This window comes from Neovison vison, unplaced genomic scaffold (assembly GCF_020171115.1).
Source record: "Neovison vison isolate M4711 unplaced genomic scaffold, ASM_NN_V1 Scaffold_042, whole genome shotgun sequence".
In the NCBI taxonomy this organism is placed as follows: Eukaryota; Metazoa; Chordata; class Mammalia; order Carnivora; family Mustelidae; genus Neogale; species Neogale vison.
This window is the reverse complement of record NW_025334846.1, coordinates 11631-32533: the sequence shown is the minus strand read 5'-3', so window position 1 is coordinate 32533 and position 20903 is coordinate 11631. Positions and strand designations below refer to the sequence as shown.

At 40.2% G+C, this 20903-nt stretch overlaps 1 protein-coding gene across 1 annotated transcript; it reads left to right on the top strand.

The window, feature by feature from the left end:
* Positions 1-222: 222 nt before the first annotated feature.
* Positions 223-18906, top strand: LOC122897962 (endoplasmin). Its single transcript, XM_044236137.1, has 18 exons — positions 223-401; positions 1364-1466; positions 2297-2438; positions 2916-3032; positions 4021-4352; positions 8540-8651; positions 8861-8983; positions 9748-9861; positions 11953-12090; positions 12172-12249; positions 12372-12437; positions 12911-13180; positions 13433-13678; positions 15130-15266; positions 17364-17442; positions 17534-17689; positions 17950-18069; positions 18611-18906. The coding sequence occupies exons 1-18, from the start codon at positions 353-355 to the stop codon at positions 18638-18640; spliced, it is 2412 nt and encodes an 803-aa protein (XP_044092072.1). The 5' UTR covers positions 223-352; the 3' UTR covers positions 18641-18906.
* Positions 18907-20903: the final 1997 nt, after the last annotated feature.

Sequence of the window (20903 nt, the reverse complement as noted above, 5' to 3'; positions counted from 1 at the left end):
CCGGGGGAGGGCCCGCGGAGTCATTTGATTGGAGAAGAGAGACTACGGCTGACCAATCGGAGGGAGCCACGCTTCGGGCATCGGGCACCGCACCTGGACAGCTCTGATTGGTACACTGCTGTCCCCCCCACGAGTCCCCATTGGGTAGAGGGGGTGCGTGGTGCGGCACCATTGGTGGATTCGTGTTTCCCGTCCCCCGCCCGCGAGAGGCTGGGGTGAAAAGCGGCCCGACCTGTTTGGGGGTAGTGGGCGGACCGCGCGGCTAGTGGTGTGAGGATCTGAGCCCCGTGGTGGGGGGTGGAGGCGGCTCCTGCGATCTAAAGGGACTTGAGACTCTCACCGGCCGCGCGCCATGAGGGCCCTGTGGGTGCTGGGCCTCTCCTGCGTCCTGCTGACCTTCGGTGAGTGATCCCAGAGGAGCGGGCACCCCCGGATCCCCCCCCCATTCCTCAAGCGCGGCTTCTTCTCGAAGGTTCTGGGGGCGTTGAGCCTAGGAGGGGGATTACGGGGCCTCCGTTGGGCCCAGGGGAATTCATCGCCTTTCCTCGAAAGAGGCTCAGGGGAGTTCGCGCACTCTCCTCTGTGGAAGGGAAAAGCGAGGACCGAGAGCACTGAACTCTCGTGCTCATCTCCTAGTATTCTGCTTAGAGGTCTCGAGCAAGTTGGGGTGGGGCGCCTCTCGGGCTCTTGGTCCCCTGGGAGACTTGCGGGTGCCCCTTCCGGAGGGTTTTTGCCCGACGCAGGAGCGTTTGGCCCTCTGAGCTTGGGGACCCCCGCACCCAGTCTGCGAGTCAGAACGCGGGTTTCCTTTCTTAGGTGCTGGACTGGGGACTGTGGGGCTCTGAGTCACAAGAAAGGCGGTGTCAGCGTGTTCGCTTCACTTTTGCTCGAGGTTCTCTCATCTCTTCCCTCGCTCAGTTGGGCCCGATTTCGGTTCCTCTCGCAGGGGTTGCACAAATTCTATTGGTAGTTTGACCTGCGGTGTTGCAGGTCTAAGTTTTGGCATGGTCGGTTCGGAGGCCTTGCCTCGGCCTGCACGCAACACGTGTGAATGTGGAAGGGACCTGGTCTCAAGTCTGCCAAACTTTATTTATAAAGCATCCCAGGGCCGAGGGCCGCTCTTCAGTCGTGATGGCAGCCTCCGTGTTTCAGAATCTCCTGGAGGACTCAGGATCTGAACTTAAATATACCAAGTTGGGTTTACAGTGGGTCTTTACACTGTGGATCCATTCCTCCGACCCCACCTCCCATATTTACCCCTGAATTTTGCAACCCCTACTCTTGTCCTGTTTGATTTTTATTTCTTCTGAGAAGTACACGAAGCAACCATGGTTTAAGAGTTTTCTGGTGTGAAATCTTTCAGGGTCGGTCCGAGCTGACGATGAAGTCGATGTGGATGGTACAGTGGAAGAGGATCTGGGTAAAAGTAGAGAAGGTTCAAGGACAGATGATGAAGTAGTACAGAGGTTTGTGTTCTTTTGAAACACATTAGCCCTTATGAACACTGGAATATAATCGCTTGTTATCTTTTCTTCAGCTGTCTAGATGGCATGTAACACCCCAAATTTGAATACCTAAGAAACGATCAAAGAAAATGTTAGGGCGATGACGCATGGTCATCCCTAAGTATCTCCTAACTTGCCCCTAGAATGACTGGTCAGAATGGGATGAATTTCTTTTGAAAACTATTCGGATAACTAGATTGCAGAATATAAGCTCTGTGACTTTGGGAAGACCCATTGGTTTTATATGCAGTAAGTGTGTAAACTTAGTTTTGTTTTAACCTCTGCCCCCACTGTGGGGTGTGAACTCCTGACCCCCAGATCAAGAGTTGCGTGTTCTACTGACTCAACCATCCAAGTGCCCCTAAACTTCATAATTTAAAAAAGATTTCTCTCAGTTGAGTAGTGTTTTCAAAGTTGGCCCCCTGGGACTTCATTGACAGTTTTGTAGAGCCTTAGAGGCCAAAGCTTCCCAGGCAAAGAGGCAGCCCCACATGCGAGGGAACATAGAAGTATGACCTTCCTTTTTATTTTTTGTAGAGGAAAGTCATGTTCATTTTTCTGACTGTTTTAAGAACTGAGTATTACAACTCAGTGCTAAGGTGATACAATTTTACTGTGGTAAAATAATAGAAATAGTGGATTGGTAATATTTTATAATAGGCTTCCCTTTTGCCCTTTTAACCCTTAAGACCATCCTCTGAGACCACTGTGCTTGCATCACAGAATCCCGTGTTTTGAGGGGGAACTAAGTAAGTAATGCAATAGTTGTTTATCAACATTTTTTTCCTTAGAGAGGAAGAAGCTATTCAGTTGGATGGATTAAATGCATCCCAAATAAGAGAACTTAGAGAGAAGTCAGAAAAATTTGCCTTCCAAGCTGAAGTTAATAGAATGATGAAACTTATCATCAACTCATTGTATAAAAATAAAGAGGTAAGCAGCAATGTAGTTGGGATAATACTATTTTCTCTCTGTGCAGTAGTATACTTCTTTACCTTTATAATAAATATACTTAGGTAGTAACTCCAAGTTAGTAGTTATTAGCACAGTTTAAATACCCAGTATATATAAAAATTACTGCTAGATACTTGTGGGGGGTGGTGGTTGGACCTTTTCTTGTTGTCCTTTCTCCTCCAAATATGTTCATAGTCTGCTAAACAGGGTTGAGGGCAGCCACACAAACCAAGGCCTGTTTGTTACATACATAAAGATCACTAGTATGAGACTAGAGTGTTACTAATCTTACCAGTTTGGGTATTCCTTACGTTGTTACATTCTTATGTGTAAAGAGCTCTACCTCCTTTTACCAAGAGAGTAGAACCACTTCTGTACATGAGTTTGACTTTAAATTTGCTGTTTTATATATCTTGAGAGTAATCAAAGTATGTGTTAAATCTGGCTTCCATTTAGATTTTCTTAAGAGAACTGATTTCAAATGCTTCTGACGCTTTAGATAAGATAAGGTTAATATCACTGACTGATGAAAATGCTCTTGCTGGAAATGAGGAACTAACTGTCAAAATTAAGGTAAGCTTAAAACTTTAAACCTTTTCTTCTAAAGCAAAAAAAGAGTCCATAGGTATAGGGAATCTGAATCAGTTAAGATAGGCCAGGTTATGCTGCAGTAACAGATAACCCCCCAAACCCAGGGACTTAAATTGGGGTTTCGCCCTTACGTGTTAGCTATGACTGCCTTTGTGCTACACAGTGGGTTTGAATAGTTGTAACAGAGACTGTGTGGCCCACGTGCCTAAAATATTTACTCTCTGGCCCTTTTTCAGAAAAAGTTTGCTAACCCCTGGATTAACTCATCAACCACAGGCCACTGTGGCCTTTGTTTTGTATCATCTTCACTCCTAGACACAGGTTGATTGAGTAGCCACCATCTGGAGTATAGCTTGTTGCCATGGTACAGAGAGCTTGGAGGGTCTCCCATCCCATAAAGGCTCTAATCTGAAAGCTACATTCTTGACTCCCACTTGCAGATCATTGGCCAGAACTGGTCACATGGCCTTAATAACAAAAAATGAAGGAAGCATATTCCTTCTATGTTTCCGGAAGACAGAGCTGGGAGTATTTCGTGAAGAACATTGATCACCATAGAATCTAATATTAGTCATTCAAGTTTTGAACCTTTTTATTTTCTGTGAAAGAAATAGTCACAATGTAAAATTCTATTTTTCTTAAATTTTTTTTTTCAAAAATAACTTGTTTGTTTAGTTCTATCTTCTGCCCTTTGAAATTTAAACCAGTCTCTGTCTTCTTTACATTGATACTTTCTCAAATACACTAAATTTAAGGTTATTCTCTATAAAGAAAGATGCTTGCATGTAGGGTGCACATTTTATGAAAAGGCCATAAAATACCCAGTGGAGAAAAATTACCCAGTTTAGTTTTCTGTATTGGAATTGAGGTGGCCCAAAGCCAGTAGTTTCTGAATATATAGCCCAGTATTTACTTACCATACTGTGAGTATTAAGCAAATAAAACTGTCCTGTTCTTGTCTTGCTTTCAGTGTGACAAGGAGAAGAATCTGCTACATGTCACAGACACTGGTGTAGGAATGACCCGGGAAGAGCTGGTTAAAAACCTTGGTACCATAGCCAAGTCTGGAACAAGCGAGTTTTTAAACAAAATGACTGAGGCACAAGAAGATGGCCAGTCAACTTCTGAATTGATAGGCCAGTTTGGTGTCGGTTTCTATTCTGCCTTCCTTGTAGCAGATAAGGTTATTGTCACATCAAAACACAACAACGATACCCAGCACATCTGGGAGTCTGACTCCAATGAATTTTCTGTAATTGCTGACCCAAGAGGAAACACTCTAGGACGGGGAACAACAATTACGTGAGTATTACTGATTGCTAATGAGAAATAACCATCCTAGTGAGGATCTGGACTCTGAGCAAATCACTTATTCTGGGCTTTCATTCCTTTTCTATAAAATTGACCTGTTCCCATCACCTGAGGAAGTATTTTAAGGACCGCCTAAGGGCAAAGAGTTTTATAATGGCTGCTAAACATAGCAAAAAGTCGAAGGGTTAGCTCTTGCAGGGGAGAAGGCAAATTGAAGCCCTCACAGAAGTGGGTTGATTCAAGAGTTCCCGAGAAGCAAGACTTGGGAAAGAAGTATCAGATCTGCGGACGATTATGGCTGTAAAGGCAAGGAGGCACAGCATGTTCCCAGGATTAAAGAAATTCCTCTCGGTTGGTGACAATGATAGACATTTTGGTTAGCTTTTTTAAGGTTTTCTGAAGATGGATGTGGAGGGTGGCAGGACTGGATGAGCGGATACTCTGGGAGCGACTATTGAAAGTACTGAACTATGGTAGTAACTGGCGCTGGGTGGGGACCGGTTGGAGAGAAAGGGTACAAATAAAGAGGTTGAAGAAAGTTAATCACAGTTCTTCAGAGGAAGATGTCTCCTTTGAGGATGGTTGCAAATTGTTGAATTCAAACTAGAATTTGGCTTAAGCCAGTAACCGTTACTTGTATAGATGTCATGACCAGGGTCTCTTGGTATTCGTAGCACTGCGAAGTAAACAGAGCAGCTTTTTGCCCCACCCCCACAAATAAAACAAGATACTTAAATTTCCTTAGTACCTAGGGAAGGACAAGTAAATACTGAGCTATATGAAGCTACCAGCTTTAGGCCACATCAGAGAAATCCCATTTCAGAGGTCAGTTGGCTTGCTCGTTGCTAGGTGAAAATGTGCCTACAGCCTCCACTTTTTTCTTAATCCAGTTTTAAATTTTCTCAACATAAGAATTATTAAATAGAGTATAAGAAAGTATATATCAATCATTTTGACCAGTGTTCTTCACCCTAGAAGGTGAATAGTTCCTGTATTCATTTTCATAAATGGTATTTTAACAAAGACTAATTAAATGAGTCATTTTAGTACTTTTACTAACTTTTCCAAATTTACCTTTCTCTGCCTCCGTTGTTCACAGTCCTCTCTCCTGCTGTCATTTGGAAGCATCACTAATAGTTACACCCCCGTGCCCTTTCTGTTAGGTGTGAAAGGAACATAGGTAAATTTCATCTCTTAACTATAATGAGCTAGAAAATGACATCCCAAGAGGGATGATGTCTCAGGTGATAGACAGGTGAGAGTACCTAGATGGAAGCTCCATGGAAGCAAACATTGCTAGACTGTTCCATTCCCAGAGCCTAACACTTGACCAGCAGATGTTTCTGGGGGTGAATATGGGTAATGGGGACAGCTTCATGCAGGTAGCACGGATGGCTGATGAGTGAGTGAAACCTTACAAACCCTGAGCAAAGTTGCCATTTTCCTTCAAGTCCTTCTACCCCAGCATTTATTCAGCAGGTAATCATTTGAGTGCCTATCACCTGTTAGGGTCTAGGACTCCAGTGGGGTATAAGACCAGTGCAGTCATTGCTTCCATGTGGCTAGTTCTAATAAAGAAGAAAAACATGAGATAATTTCAGAGTGGCAAATGCCAGAAAGGAAGCTAGAGAACACTTCCCTTATCAGAAAGACTTTCTGAAATCGTGGTAAGTTAGGTTCCAGTATTCTAGGCAGCAAGCACAGGATGTTGGAAGTTCCAAAGACATGAGGCCCATTTAAGGAACTGACAGTTTAGAATGGCCAAAGGAAGAAGGAAAGAGAAGGCAAGAAAATAATGAGATCAAGGTCCCGCCTTAAATACATTATTTCATCTTCTGTTTGACTAATAAAATAGAAGCCATCAAACATGAGTGCCTACCTACTTCTGTTCCCACCCCTAAATTAGCCCCTGCTGTACTCTTATGAGCAAGTTTGTGAGGATTCAAGGAGATCATGAAATTAGCATCCAGTAAACTAGTACATTTGCTTCTGTCCTTCCTACTGTGAGGGAGGTATTCCACATTTTTCGCTGAAGCTGGTCACTACTACTGATCTGCTGCCTGCCTCCTACCTCCTCAGAGGCTAAGCATAAATTAATTCCAACCCCATCTTTTTAAGTTACTCTTTTCCACACACTCCTGCTTTCCCATCAAAATGTAAACATGTTCAGGTGTCCGTGGGGATGGAAGAGAGGCGGTGCCACGCCCCCACTGATGTTATCTTCCACCTTTCCATTGAAATAAGTCACCAGTAATCTTGTTGCTAAATCCAGTCGATTTTTAGTCATATTTTAGTAAAATTTAAATTGAAATTTTCTTTTTTCCTGAGTTTTCCTCTTCTGTTTCCTACATAATTTGCTGTCTATATAACACTATCCGCTTAGTACCTAGTTTCCATGACTCTGAATATCTTTTTGTTTCCTTTGCCTGTTGTTTAACTGTTGACAATATCTCTCTTTCAAAGGTAACTGTCAGTCCTTCCTCATTATTTTTGTGTTCCTTGTGCAGTCTTCTTACCGTGATGGATTTGGCTTCCAGTTCTTGCTCAGGGTTCTCAAATCTCTATTCTTAGTCTGGATCAGGAGTCAGCTGACTTTTTCCCAAGGGTCAGCTAGTAAATATTTTAAGCATTTGGACAGATCTGTCATATGTCACAACTCTGATGTTCTTGCTCGAAAGTGACCATAGACAATACATGATGAGGTTGTGTCCTGGTGAAATTTCTTACGGGTGCCAGCCATAGTTTGCCAATCTTAGATTAGAGACCTAGATCTAGATCTCCCTACTGGGTTCTTCATTCATATATCCAGTGGCCTTTTCAATACCTCTAAGATGTAACCATCATCTTGAACTTGGATCCACAACTGAACTTTCCTCCAGCCCCACACCACTATGAAACAGGTTCTGAAACCAGAGGCTCAGCCACTTCATTAGGCTGCGTCATCATGAACGATCTGCCTCTTGTTAATGGCACTAAACTGTAAGCTTTTTGAATCCAGAAGGGACCCATGATACAACATGGGCCATATTTATTTATTGGGAGCACAAACACCAAAACGTGTGCTCCACACTGTGTTTGAGGGTATGTTAAAGATGTGTTATTAGTGGTGAGTGGAGGAGGGATTTTCAGAAGGGACAGTAAGGAAGAACAAACAATGCTGCAATTTTCAGTATTAGAATTATCTAAGCCAGTGCTGTCCAGTAGAGCTCTTAGAAGTATTCTACCTCTGCACCGTCTGGTATGGCAGCTACTAGCCACATTTGTCTACTGAATACCTAGAATATGGCAGTGCAATTAAAGAACTAACTTTAAATTTTATTAAAAATGAAATCTAAGTACTGTTTTGGACAGTGGAGATATAAATAATAAGATTAATTTCCTAGCTTTTTTAAGGAACATGTTTTTAAGTGTTCACTCTCTATAGGAGAGAATTTTTTTTTTTAAGGTTTTATTTTTAAGTAATCTGCACACCCAACATGGGACTCAAACTCACAACCCTGAGATCAAGAATCTCAGTCTTCCAACTGAGCCAGCCAGGTGTGCCTGATTATCTATGATAATTGTTAGATTTCTAAAGTAATTATCAGAGTGCATGTCATTCCATTTTTCTCCAGAATGTTTCAGTGCTTTCTTACCTTTTTTTTTTTTTTTAATTTATTTATTAGAGATCACAAGCAGGCAGAGAGAGGAAGAAACAGGCACCCTGCTGAGCAGAGAGCCGGATGCAGGGCTCGATCCCAGAATCCCGGGATCATGACCTGAGCTGAAGGCAGAGGCTTTAACCCACTGAGCCACTCAGGCACCCCAGTACCTTCTTACCTTGAGCTAATTTAACATTTCGGTTCTTTAAATGAAAAAACTAAACACACACACAAAACCTAAACAAAAAACCCAGCATATTCAGAAGATTGGAACATTTGCACTGTTTACTTGGAACTAAGGATATTTTTCACTTGAGGGACACAAGGAAGATTCTTCCCACTACTGTACTCCTGTTTGGTATGTTTAGCTCACAAACTGTCATTGGTTATAAGAGTTTTTAACATGAAAAACGGGCCATCCCGGATTATACCAAACTGCTGGCCATTAGCTTTGTCAGGAAGGTATTTTGAATGAATTTATTATCAAATCTTTTAAACCAAGGATGTCTTTCTATAAATGTCCTATTTTCCTTTCAGACTAGTTTTGAAAGAAGAAGCATCTGATTACCTTGAATTGGACACAATTAAAAATCTCGTCAAGAAATACTCACAGTTTATAAACTTCCCGATTTATGTGTGGAGCAGCAAGGTAAATCTACACTGACAAAATTTATGTGTATTATGTGGGCATATATTTGAATAACACTTAAAAAAAAACAAGGGCTCAGTGTGTTTCTTCCAGTGCAGGATACTCAGGATTTTCATATTGAAGACCTATTTTTTTGAGCTGTAATTGCATTTCATACTCGCTAGACAGCGTTACGAAATGAAAGAATTTAACTAATTCTACTTCTACAGACTGAAACTGTAGAGGAGCCCATGGAGGAAGAAGAAGCAGCAAAAGAAGAAAAAGAAGATTCTGATGATGAAGCTGCAGTGGAAGAAGAAGAAGAGGAAAAAAAACCAAAAACCAAAAAAGTAAGTCTGGTTCATCTCTACACAAAAGTGTTGTTCGGGACGTGTTTGAGAAAACACAGAACCTCAAGTATGCACAGACTGATCGGAGTTGTTTTAATTCTTTAAGGACTTTTTTTCTCCAGATGTTAAGTCTATAGGCCCAACTTAAAAATAAGAACTAAGTTTATTTGCTAGTGTGTATGTTTTCTGCCTGTGGGAGGTTTTAAGTAGCAAACACAGATCGTTTTTAGGCAGTTTTCTGAGTTCTATATATTGCCCAGGACTAGCTTATCGTATTCCAAGTTTTAAGATCTTAAAAATTTTTCTACATCTTTTGTCGTACAGATATTAACCATAATATTAGCTCTCTGACATCTTCAGGTGGCAGAGCAGGTGGAAGTAGTGGTAGGTTTGAGGAATATTTATTGTAAGATGTTAGATCGCTGTTAAGTCCTGAAGTAGGAATAATTAATGTGTATATATCCTTCTAATCTCAAAACAGATATTTTCAAGAAGTAACATTGTAGCTACTTAAATAATGGAAAAACCTTTAGTTGGCTTTCTGTCAGTTATAATGGTAACGGGTTGCCTTCTTTGCATTATAGATCAGTCTTAAATGTTGAGAGAATTATTTTTAAATTTTTTTATCACATTGGCAGGAACCACAGTAGTTTAGCAAAGTTTAGCAGTGCCTGTCGGTGCTTCCCACATTCATCTGAACTGTCCTAAGGTTATGGCTCCTGCCGGTATCACTGGGGCTGACTGACCATGTACTCTGACTTCAGGTAGAAAAAACCGTCTGGGATTGGGAACTTATGAACGACATCAAACCAATATGGCAGAGACCATCAAAAGAAGTAGAAGATGATGAATACAAAGCTTTCTACAAATCATTTTCAAAGGTAACTATTATTTTAGAATAATGTGATGAACATTACTAAATCAAAAGCGTTTTTTGATTGTTTTATAACTGTTTTAACACAGTTGGTTTCCTTTTTAATCTTGTGTGTTTTATATTACGTATGCATTTTAAGAATTTACTCTGAGGAGGCATAGGCTTCACCAGATGGCCAAGGGGTCTGTGTTACCAAAAAGATTTAACTACCTACATAGGTAGGTGGATGAGTTCCATAAAATGTATCTTATATTGAATGGCTTTTAACATTATTGGCTTTCTTCCACTCAAGGATGAATACCTTTTATTTTTTTAATTTTTTTGATAGCCCACATACAATGTTCCATTAGTTTCAGGTGTACACCAGTGATTCAGTATCTGTGTACTCGGCTGTGCTCCCCACAAATGTGCTACCATCTGTCACCATGCAGCACTGTTACAGTATCATTGACTATTCCCTATGCTGTACTGTTTATTCCCATGACTTACTGATTACATAACTGGAAGCTTGTATCTTCTACTCCCTTTCACCTGTTTTGTCCATCCCCTACCCTCCTCTCTGGCAACCAGCAGTTCCCTGTACCTCTGATTCTGCGGCTCTCTGCTCCGCAGGGAGCCTGCTTCCTCCTCTCTCTCTGCCTGCCTCTCTGCCTACTTGTGATCTCTGTCTGTCAAATAAATAAATAAAATCTTTTAAAAAAGGAAAAAAAATAAAGAAATAAAAAGCCTACATAAAACCTCAAACATTTATTGTGAGATTGTATGCTTAGGAATAATTACTAGATCTTTGCTTCCTTACCTATTTTCTTTTACTGATCCTTTTTAACTGTAGAATCCAAAACTAGCATTGATTAAGATTGTTTCAAGTTAATATTTCCTCACACAGCATTTTGTACAAAACATTTAGCATGGCTAGATAAAACTTGACTTGCTGTGGTTGTGTTTGTTCTTTAATCTTATTCTTTTGATTTGTTTCTTAACCTTCTTTGTTTTCCTTACGTTAACATCCAGCCATTCCTTAAGTTTTATTTCTTAAAACTGTCCTCTTGGTTCTGCCTCCACTTTTATTCGCATGAAGAGTCTTAAGTGTATACAAATATAACATACTTTCTTCTGGGATAGCTGTATTAGAAACGTAATGTGAGCTACATAGGCACATTTTTAAAAGTTGAAACAGGGCGCCTGGGTGCCTCAGTTAAGTGTCTGCCTTCAGCTCAGGTCATGATCTCTAGACCTAGCCCATGTTGGGCTCCCTACTCGGCGGGGAGTCCGCTTCCCTCCTCTCTTTAACCCCCACTCGTGCTCGCTTGCACGCACACGCACTCTCTCTCAAATAAATACAATCTTTAAAAGTTGAAATGGGTGTGGTTAATTTTAATGTTTTATATTTTATATAAATTTTATATTTTATTTAATCCAACATACCCAAAATATTTTTATTTTAACATGTAATCATTATTCAATTAATGACACGTTTGGTGTTTTTTGGGTTTTGGTTTTTGTTTTTTGTACCGTATCTTCAAAGTCTGATTATCTGTATTTACATTTAACCCATACGTATCCCAATTTGGATTAGCCGCATTTCAAGTGCTTAGTGCCCACAAATGGGTACGGTAATGGATAATGCAAATCTAGGGGATTTATTTTTTTTATTTATTTACATACCTCATTGTAGCCACTGCTATAGTCCATATCCCAACGGAAGAAAACTGTTCCTGAGAACTTTTCATGGTTGAACAGTACACTCATGCAGCATTGTATACTGTCGATAAGACTAGATGATTTTTCTCCCCTGTTCTTTGACAAATGTGGAACCTAGACTCATCCATTCTTCCTTGAGTTTAGGAGATCCAGTGATGCTGTTTATTGATGATGATCAGTGATCATCAGCAAAACCACCATGTCTAGCCAGTTAGAATAGCAGTCTTAACTGTTCTTCTTTCCTCCATCCCCTCCTTTTGTTGGTGAGAGAACTTTTTTTGCTAGATAAAGGCTTAGCTGAGGTTGTACCACATGATGAATCACTTAGCCTTTGCACTGCCTTTTTCTGGTGCCTTTGGAATGACTAAATGCCTGACTAAATGCCATCTTTCCATAGGAAAGTGATGACCCCATGGCTTATATCCACTTTACTGCTGAAGGGGAAGTTACCTTCAAATCCATTTTATTCGTACCTACATCTGCTCCACGTGGTCTGTTTGACGAATATGGATCTAAAAAGAGTGATTACATTAAGGTGAGTTTTTTAAATGTAAAAACTGAATTTAGAATTTGAAAGTTTAATTTCCAGAAAGTAACTTTTTTTCCCCCTGCTTAGCTCTATGTGCGCCGAGTATTCATCACAGATGACTTCCATGATATGATGCCCAAGTACCTTAATTTCGTCAAGGGTGTTGTAAGTATCTAAAGATAATGAGGTGGGGGTCCTTAAAAACGAGGGGTGGAAGTATTTGGTTTGTTGGTTTGGTTTTTTCCCAGTTTGTATTGCTCACTGAATTTTTCTTTTGCCGTCTAAAGGTGGACTCAGATGACCTACCCTTGAATGTTTCCCGGGAAACTCTTCAGCAGCATAAACTGCTTAAGGTGAGTGTCTCTGGGAAGAGACTAGCTGCATTTCTCTTTGGGCTTCAGAGGACAGGCTCTGTTAGTGGAGTCACCAGATATGGAGACTAGTCCCTGGCTCTCTAGCGGAAGAACTTAATTTTACTCTGGAATTATTAAATCCTAAGAATCTGATTGTTTTCTCGCTACTAGTTAATGAGAGTTTCAAACCGATAGAAAAGTTGAAAGAATTACGTAGTAAACACCTATGTAAGCCCACTATCTGGTCTAAAGATAGAACATAAATGTCAAAGTGATCTTGTGACTGTTTCCACTGACAACTTCGTTTCTGCTCAGTGTGACACAGGCTTGCTCACCATTCCCTGCCGCTTGATAAGTGGCAGTGACGGTGCCTGGTCTTTATATCTTTCACCAATATTCCTCTGCTTAAATATGGTAGGGTCTCAAAGTTTGAGGTGACGTTCTTTAATAAGTTATTCTTTAATTTCATGTAGGTGATTAGAAAGAAGCTTGTCCGTAAAACTTTGGACATGATCAAGAAGATTGCTGATGAGAAGTACAATGATACTTTTTGGAAAGAATTTGGTACCAACATCAAGCTTGGTGTGATTGAAGACCACTCAAATCGAACACGTCTTGCTAAACTTCTTAGATTCCAGTCTTCTCATCATCCAAGTGACATTACCAGTCTAGACCAGTATGTGGAAAGAATGAAGGAGAAACAAGACAAAATCTACTTCATGGCTGGGTCTAGCAGAAAAGAGGTGAGATGAGCTCCTGTCAGGCATCCTGATACGCAGCCGACTCTTGAGAAAGGAAAAAAAAAAATGTCATGGTGAACTAGAGTCATCATGAGGCCTGGTCAGTCACTGACAGAAAAGTCATTATATTCTCTGCACTTCTTATTTCTCCACTTGTAAAATGGGATTGTTCGTGTATATAAATGTAGATACTAAGGTGAACACGTATGCCAAGGCTAAATCTTGGAAACTTCATCACTTCTCTTCATTTTATAGGCTGAATCTTCTCCTTTTGTGGAGCGACTTCTGAAAAAGGGCTATGAAGTGATTTACCTCACAGAACCTGTGGATGAATACTGCATTCAGGCTCTTCCTGAGTTTGATGGCAAAAGGTTCCAGAATGTTGCCAAAGAAGGCGTGAAATTTGATGAAAGTGAGAAAACGAAGGAGAGTCGTGAAGCAGTTGAGAAAGAATTTGAGCCTCTGCTCAATTGGATGAAAGATAAAGCTCTCAAGGACAAGGTATTCTTCAGGAAATTAGAACTTGTGAAATTTTAGCGTCTGCATTTTCTTTTTTAAAAAGTTGTTTTGTCAACAAATTAAACTTTACATCTGGTTACCTTGTAACCATTAAAAGTTGTACAGAACAGTGTTTAATACTGTTAAATTTTGGTGAGGCTGAGCTTTAAAAAATTTTTTTAAAAAGATTTTATTTATTCATTTAGTGGACAGAGGGAGAGACAGCAAGAGAGGGAACATAAGCATGGGGAGTGAGAGAGGGAGAAGCAGGCTCCCCACCAAGCAGGGAGCCCAACGTAATGCTCCATCCCAGGACCGGGAGATCATGACCTGAGCTGAAGGCAGACAGATGCTTAACAACTGAGCCACCCAGGTGCTCCGAGCTTAAAATGTATGAACTACAGGGAGCTGGCTGACTCCGTTGGTATAGTATGTGACTCTCCATCTCCAGGTCATGAGTTTGGGCCCCTTGTTGGGTGTGGAGCCGGTTTTTTGTTTTTTGGGGGTTTGGGGTGGGGGTTTTTTGGGGGTTTTTTTGTTGTTGTTGTTGTTGTTTTGGTTCATTTGTTTTAAGAGAGTATACAGGCAGGTAGAGGAGGGCACCTGAGTAGCTCAGTGGGTTAAGCCTCTGCCATCGGCTCAGGTCATGATCTCAGGATCCTGGGAATGAGCCCTGCATCGGGCTCTCTGCTCAGCAGGGGCTTGCTTCCCTTTCTCTGCCTGCTGTTCTGCCCACATGTGAGATCTCTCTCTGTCTGTCAAATAAATAAATAAAATCTTTATTTTAAAAAAAAGTAGAAGAGCAGGGAAAACTCAGTCTTAGAACCCTGAGATCATGACCTGAGCCAAAATCAAAAGTCAGACTCTTAACTGAGACACCCAGGCACTCCTACTTTAAAAGAAAGAAAGAAAAAAAAAAAAATGGGGGCATTTGGGTGGTTCAGTCAGTTAAGTGTCTGCCTTGGGCTCAGGTCATGTTTCTAGGCGCCTGGGATCAAGCCCCACATTGGGCTCCCTGCTCAGTAGAGAGTCTGCTTCTCTCCTCTGCTATTCCCTTTGCTCTCCCGCTGTCAAATAAAATCTTCTTAAAAATGTGTTAATTATTTAATTAGATATGAAAAGTGTTATAAACTACAAAGAATTAAAAGGAAAACAGTGGTTTTTCTGTATGTGGGTACTATTCAGTTTTCTTTGTTACTGAAATTTTTCTGTAGTTTAATACTGTTTTTTTCAAATGACTTAAATTTTTGCTGTTTAAATTTGTTTCATGTACTTCAAAGGTTTATTTTTTGAAAATTACAGATTATTAAAGATAAGAATCTTTTGAAAATCTGAATAAGAGATATTTTTAGGACTTGCATCAGTTTGTGATCTTACGTGCTGAATCCTTAGGTACTGAATGACCTTAACTGTTTGTACTTACATGTATCTCACTTTTGGTTTCTTATCCTAAGATTGAAAAGGCTGTGGTATCTCAGCGTCTGACAGAGTCTCCATGTGCTCTCGTCGCCAGCCAGTACGGGTGGTCTGGCAACATGGAGAGAATCATGAAAGCTCAGGCATACCAGACGGGCAAAGACATCTCTACCAAGTAAGCCTCCTTGGGAAGGTCCCTGGCAAGGGGTTAGTTCTTGTCCTGCCTGCCTTTAGCAGATGATGTCAGCTTCTGTACAAAGAGCTGACGGCAGTAAGCGTCCACCACTCCTGCTTTGTATTAGATGACACAAGTTTACAAGTTTTCGGATTCCTCTGCTCTGACATTAGACTGATAGAGGAGAGGTGTTGGGCTCATGATTTAATTTATGGTATTTTTATACACAAAAGGAAATTTTCTTAATCTGTGACATACATAGTTTTTTTATTTTTGCTCTTGATTATATACTTGGCCTGGTATCTGGGCTTCTGGGACATTTTTAGATACTAATAGTTACAGAGGAGGTTAATGACAATGACATTAGATTAATGAATTCAGTCCTTTTTTTTTAACTGCCATCTCCCCTTCCCTCCAAAATGCCCCACAAAATAAAGGGTAAAGGGCCCCTGAGAACAAGTTTATGAACTAAAGGGCTAAGTACTAGAGTTACACTGGGTCTTCAGTATCCTTTATTTTCAAGAAATATATATGCCAAATTTATATTTTAAAGTCACAGCAATAGTCTTGAAAATGACTTCTTCCCTGCTTTCATTTTCCCTTCTCCCACCTGGAATGTTTTTTTTTAATTTGCTCTCTGATCATCCTACATTTCCCCAAGGCATAGCTTAGGATTCTTCTCACAAGTGTAGTCTCCATTGTCACGATTCCAAAACTTTATCTGTATTTTTTTATATAAGGTGCATTCCATATTTAGTGAGACTCCACAAGTATAAGGTTTCCACTGTAAAATGCTAAAATGGCATCTTGCTTACATATCTTGCCCCCCTCAAGATTTTATAGATTATAAAATTCAGGGGGCGCCTGGATGGCTCAGTAGGTTAAGCCTCTGCCTTTGGCTCAGGTCATCTCAGGGTCCTAGGATGGAGCCCTACATTGGGCTCTCTGCTCAGCAGGGAGCCTTCTCCCCTCCCCCCCACCACCCTCTGCCTGCCTCTCTGCCTACTTGTGATCCCTGTCAAATTAAAATCTGTAAAAGAAATAATAATTAAAAAAATTAAATTCATTTGGGAAACAGGTTTCTACTTAATCCCATTGCAGCAGTATAGTAGCTATTATATAAATGTCTATCTAATTCAGTCATTTATTAATGGGAAGTTACCTTCCATCCAACAAACACTTACCTACTGTATCTTTACCTTGGTGGTCTAAGTAGACGTCACTGCTGTCTTTCTGACAGTAGGATAATGGATCAAGTCATAATCTTCTAAACTCTGCATCTGTACCAGGTATACCAAGATAGGGATAGATGTAGCTCCTCCCTCTCCTCAGCTGTAGGAGGGAGGACAGTCACAACTGACAAACATGATGGAAGGTAGACTAGAATGCATTGAGAGCTGAGCTCCAATAGAAGAGTTTATCCTGGAACCATATTGGTGAAGGCATCATGGAGAAGGTAGTAACAGACCAGCAGGCAGAAGCTGCCTGGTTGTTTCCGAACTCTGTGGAACACCGAGCTGCAGTTAAGTGAGAATAAATTAAGAGTCGATGAGACTACACTAAATCCATTCATCCATTCAGCAAAGCTGTAGGCACTTGAGATGCATTAGTGAATAATTCTCTTTACGGCACTCTTCTGTCACACCCTGCCCATCCCTATTTAAAAAGGCAAAGCATGGTGTAGTGATATAAATAGTGTTGATTTTTTTCCCAGGAGTTCTCTGTAATTATAAAAATGTATAGAACATGGAAAATGTATGGATTCTGAAATTTGATGTTTCTTTTTTAAAAATTATTTTTCTTAACATATAATGTATTATTTGCTTCAGGGTACAGGTCTGTGAACCATCAGTCTTACACATTTCACAGCACTCACCCTCCCCAGTGTCCATAACCCCACCCCCTCTCCCTACCCCTCAGCCCCCAGCAACCCTCAGTTTGTTCTGTGAGATTAAGAGTCTTTTATGGTTTGTCTCCCTCCCAATCCCATCTTGTTTCATTTTTTCCTTCCCTACCCCCCACAGTCCCCCACCCTGCTTCTTAAATTCCTCATGTGAAATTTGATATTTCATAATGGTCATTTTTATCCCTTACCAGTTACTATGCCAGCCAGAAGAAAACATTTGAAATTAATCCCAGACATCCCCTGATCAAAGACATGCTTCGACGGGTTAAGGTGAGGGATACTGCAGCCTTACTCCTTTATCTTTTAATTGGACTACTTTGTACCTTTTAATATTAATGTGATGTCCCTTCTTCCATCTTAGGAAGATGAAGATGACAAAACTGTTTCAGATCTTGCTGTAGTTTTGTTTGAAACGGCAACACTGCGGTCGGGATATCTATTACCAGACACTAAAGCCTATGGAGATCGAATAGAAAGAATGCTTCGCCTGAGTTTAAACATTGACCCTGATGCAAAGGTTTGAAATAATTTATGGAATGTTCGAATCCTCCAGTGTCACACACTGCTAGAATTAATAAGAAATTCCCCTTTCATAGACTTTTTTTTTTTAAATCTGTCTCCCTTTATTAGTGTGACTTAGCTAATTAGCATATTCACTCTACAGTTGTGGATAGAACAGGAGTGAAGTTAATTATAATATTACACATTTAAATGAATAAAGTGAAAATAGACCCAAAATACTGGATCCATGAATGAGCTCATACATGTTGTCCTTAGGTGGAAGAAGAACCGGAAGAAGAACCTGAAGAAACAACAGAGGACACCACAGAAGACACAGAGCAAGATGAGGAAGAAGAAATGGATGCAGGAACAGACGAAGAAGAAGAAACAGTAAAGGTATAGCAAGTCAAGAATGGGGCTCGCATTTTAGTTCTTGGAAAATTAGGCAAACTTCTTTTTAGTTCTGGTATTAGGCCTATGTAGCTTCCAGAAGTCAGATATCAGGAAATCCGCCAAAAAAACAGGCTTCTAATACCAAATTCAAAAGCTGGAGCCAGTCCTTTTTTTTCCCCTCTAAATGAAGTATATGCTTTCATCGTCCCATTCCTTTGGTTTCTTTGTTTTAGCCGTCCATTCTTGTTAAACAGATTTTTTTAAGCCCATAAGGCTTCTATAGTCTTTGCCACCTGCTTCTTCCTTACTATATCGCAGCAATAGGCCCATTTTAAATTCTTGATTATTTGTGTCCAGAGGCCATAGATCCTACTGTTGAGTTCTAGATTATTTTTCAGATTTATAGGTGAGGTTCTAGCCTACCTCTGAAATAATGGAACTTTGTGGGGCCCATTAGAGTTGTTTTTTTCTACACGTGAACCTTCTGTGAACTAACATTTTTTCTGCTCGTTTTTCATGTCTTCTGATTTTTCTCTTTTCACAGAAATCTACAGCTGAAAAAGATGAATTATAAATTATACTCTCACCATTTGGATCCTGTGTGGAGAGGGAATGTGAAATTTAAGTCATTTCTTTTGGGAGAGACTTGTTTTGGATGCTCCCCCCAGCCCCTTCACCCCTGCACTGTAAAATGTTGGGTTTGTGGGTCACAGACAGAAGTGGGGTTTTTTAGTTGAATTTTTTTTAACATTCCTCATGAATGTAAATTTGTACTATTTAACTGACTATTCTTGGTGTAAAATCTTGTCATGTGTATAAAAATAAAAAAGATCCCTAATATTCCATGTCTTGCTTGTCTTCATAATGATTGTACATACTTCGCTCTTGTTTTTTTCTTTTTAATCCTGTGTTTTGGGGGTTTTTCTCCCTTACAAAATAATTCATCTAGATTACAGAAAAGTCTTTTTTAGATCAGTATTTTTAAAAAGTCACCTATGTAGAGAAAAGACCGTGTTCCTTACAGAAGAATTCCAAATAATATATGCAGATACACTCCCCCTTCTAGGAGGTGGGGCTTAATTCTTTCCTTTTTGAAAGTTGAACTAGACTTAGTTAGTGGCTGTCCTCTGGAGTATGGAAAGGGGAAAATAGTAACTTTGTAGCAGAGAAACCTGGCAGACACTACCTTAACCTGGTGGTCAGGGTTCATATCCCCAGTGATGTGTATCCTTGACAGGATGTGGTAAGAAAGGTTCTGCAGTCTTGACCATCAGACACAGTATGTGAACAGTATTCTTTAAAAGTTTCAAGGTCAAAACCAAGGACAGAAAGAGACTGAAGACGTGGCAACTAAGTGTACTCATTGCCTGGATTAAACTGGTAAAATTTAGTCTGGAGTTCATAGTTCTTTGGTTTTGACCTATGGACCAGCATTCATGAAAACAGGAAGGGGACATGGGGCTCTTTGCTATCTTTGCAGTTTTCCTGTAAATCTAGAGCTATTCCAAAATAAGGGTGTTTTTCAAAACACCCATTATTCTATAACAGGTAAATTGTAGATACTGAGTGATGATACTCATCAAGCAATCATTTAATTCCTTCTGAACTGTAGTTTTTATGGGAGAAATAGTTTTCTCTAGTTTCATTAATTGATAGTCATCTGAAATGGCAGTCTATTTTTTAACTGGCTAGGATGAGAAAACCTGAGTTGTATATTCAGAGATCATGGAAATCAACTTTATGTACTATAAAGTTTTGTAAGGGACTAGATTTTCCTATTAATTTAGGACCCTTTTCTGGGCTTTTCGTATTTGTCTGTCTTATGTGTCCTATCCCACCCAAGCTATTTTTCTAGGCTTAGTTTGCAATGATCACTTTGAAAGCTAATTTACTTGATTTTTAAAAATCTGTTTCCTTTCCTTTATAAGAAATAAAATGGGAGCTCAGTTATAGGGAAACATGCTGTAAAGGTACAGCTTCCTTTCATGATACTATATTAGCCATCAATCATAATATTTGTTTCCAATTTTTTGGTCATCATCATTTTTAATTTTTAATAAAGACATAGAAAAGCCATCGGATTGCATTAAGTTAATAGTATCTGGAACTTGCTCCTCATTCTGAGTGTACACTATTTCCAGCAGGAAGCTTGGAAAGCATCCTATTCCCATAGTTTTGGGTAAAAACAGCAGATACGTCATATACACCTTGCAAAACCACTGTTTGACCTAATTTAATGACCAAACACCTTGCAACTGGTCTATCTTGGGTGGTTTTTTCCCACAGCTCTATTAAGGAACACCTAGTACTACGTTTAATTTTTGGTTTGTGTAAGGCACAGATTTGGTTCTCCAAGCTGCACTGAAATGGAGTTTAGTATACAGGCTATTTATTATGGAATGCCCCTAAATCAGCACCTGTGGAAGGAAAGGAAATGGGATGGAGCAGAGGGTGAGAAGCAATGCAGGGCCAAAGCGCCCCAGTCCGCTCAGAGGGAAGGGAGCTAACAGGCCCCTTGAGAGTTGTGCTGAATGGCAGGAGGCGTGGCTCTGAGCAAGGTCACCCTTTAGCTGTTAAAGTCCCTGCAGAAGCCAAGACAACTGAAGGCTGCTTAGTGAGAAGCATCCAGTGCCTTTCCTCAGAGAATCTACTAATGCATTTCCAGGGCCACCACAATGCATATTTTTCACAATAGGGGTCAACTTCAGAAAAGGATACCTTGGTGAAAGTCACTTAGAATCATCAGAATCAGCATGTATTGAAAATGATGGCACTTCTACTTTCAGTATATTTTTATTTTAATAGCTAGAAAATCAGTTTTCCCCCTTCATAAAGCC

Coding starts and splice junctions, on each gene's coding strand:
- LOC122897962 (XM_044236137.1), top strand. CDS start 353: ATGAGGGCCCTGTGGGTGCTGGGCCTCTCCTGCGTCCTGCTGACCTTC. Junction 8,652..8,860: donor TTTATGTGTGGAGCAGCAAG/GTAAATCTACAC, acceptor CTACTTCTACAG/ACTGAAACTGTAGAGGAGCC. Junction 15,267..17,363: donor GGCAAAGACATCTCTACCAA/GTAAGCCTCCTT, acceptor ATCCCTTACCAG/TTACTATGCCAGCCAGAAGA.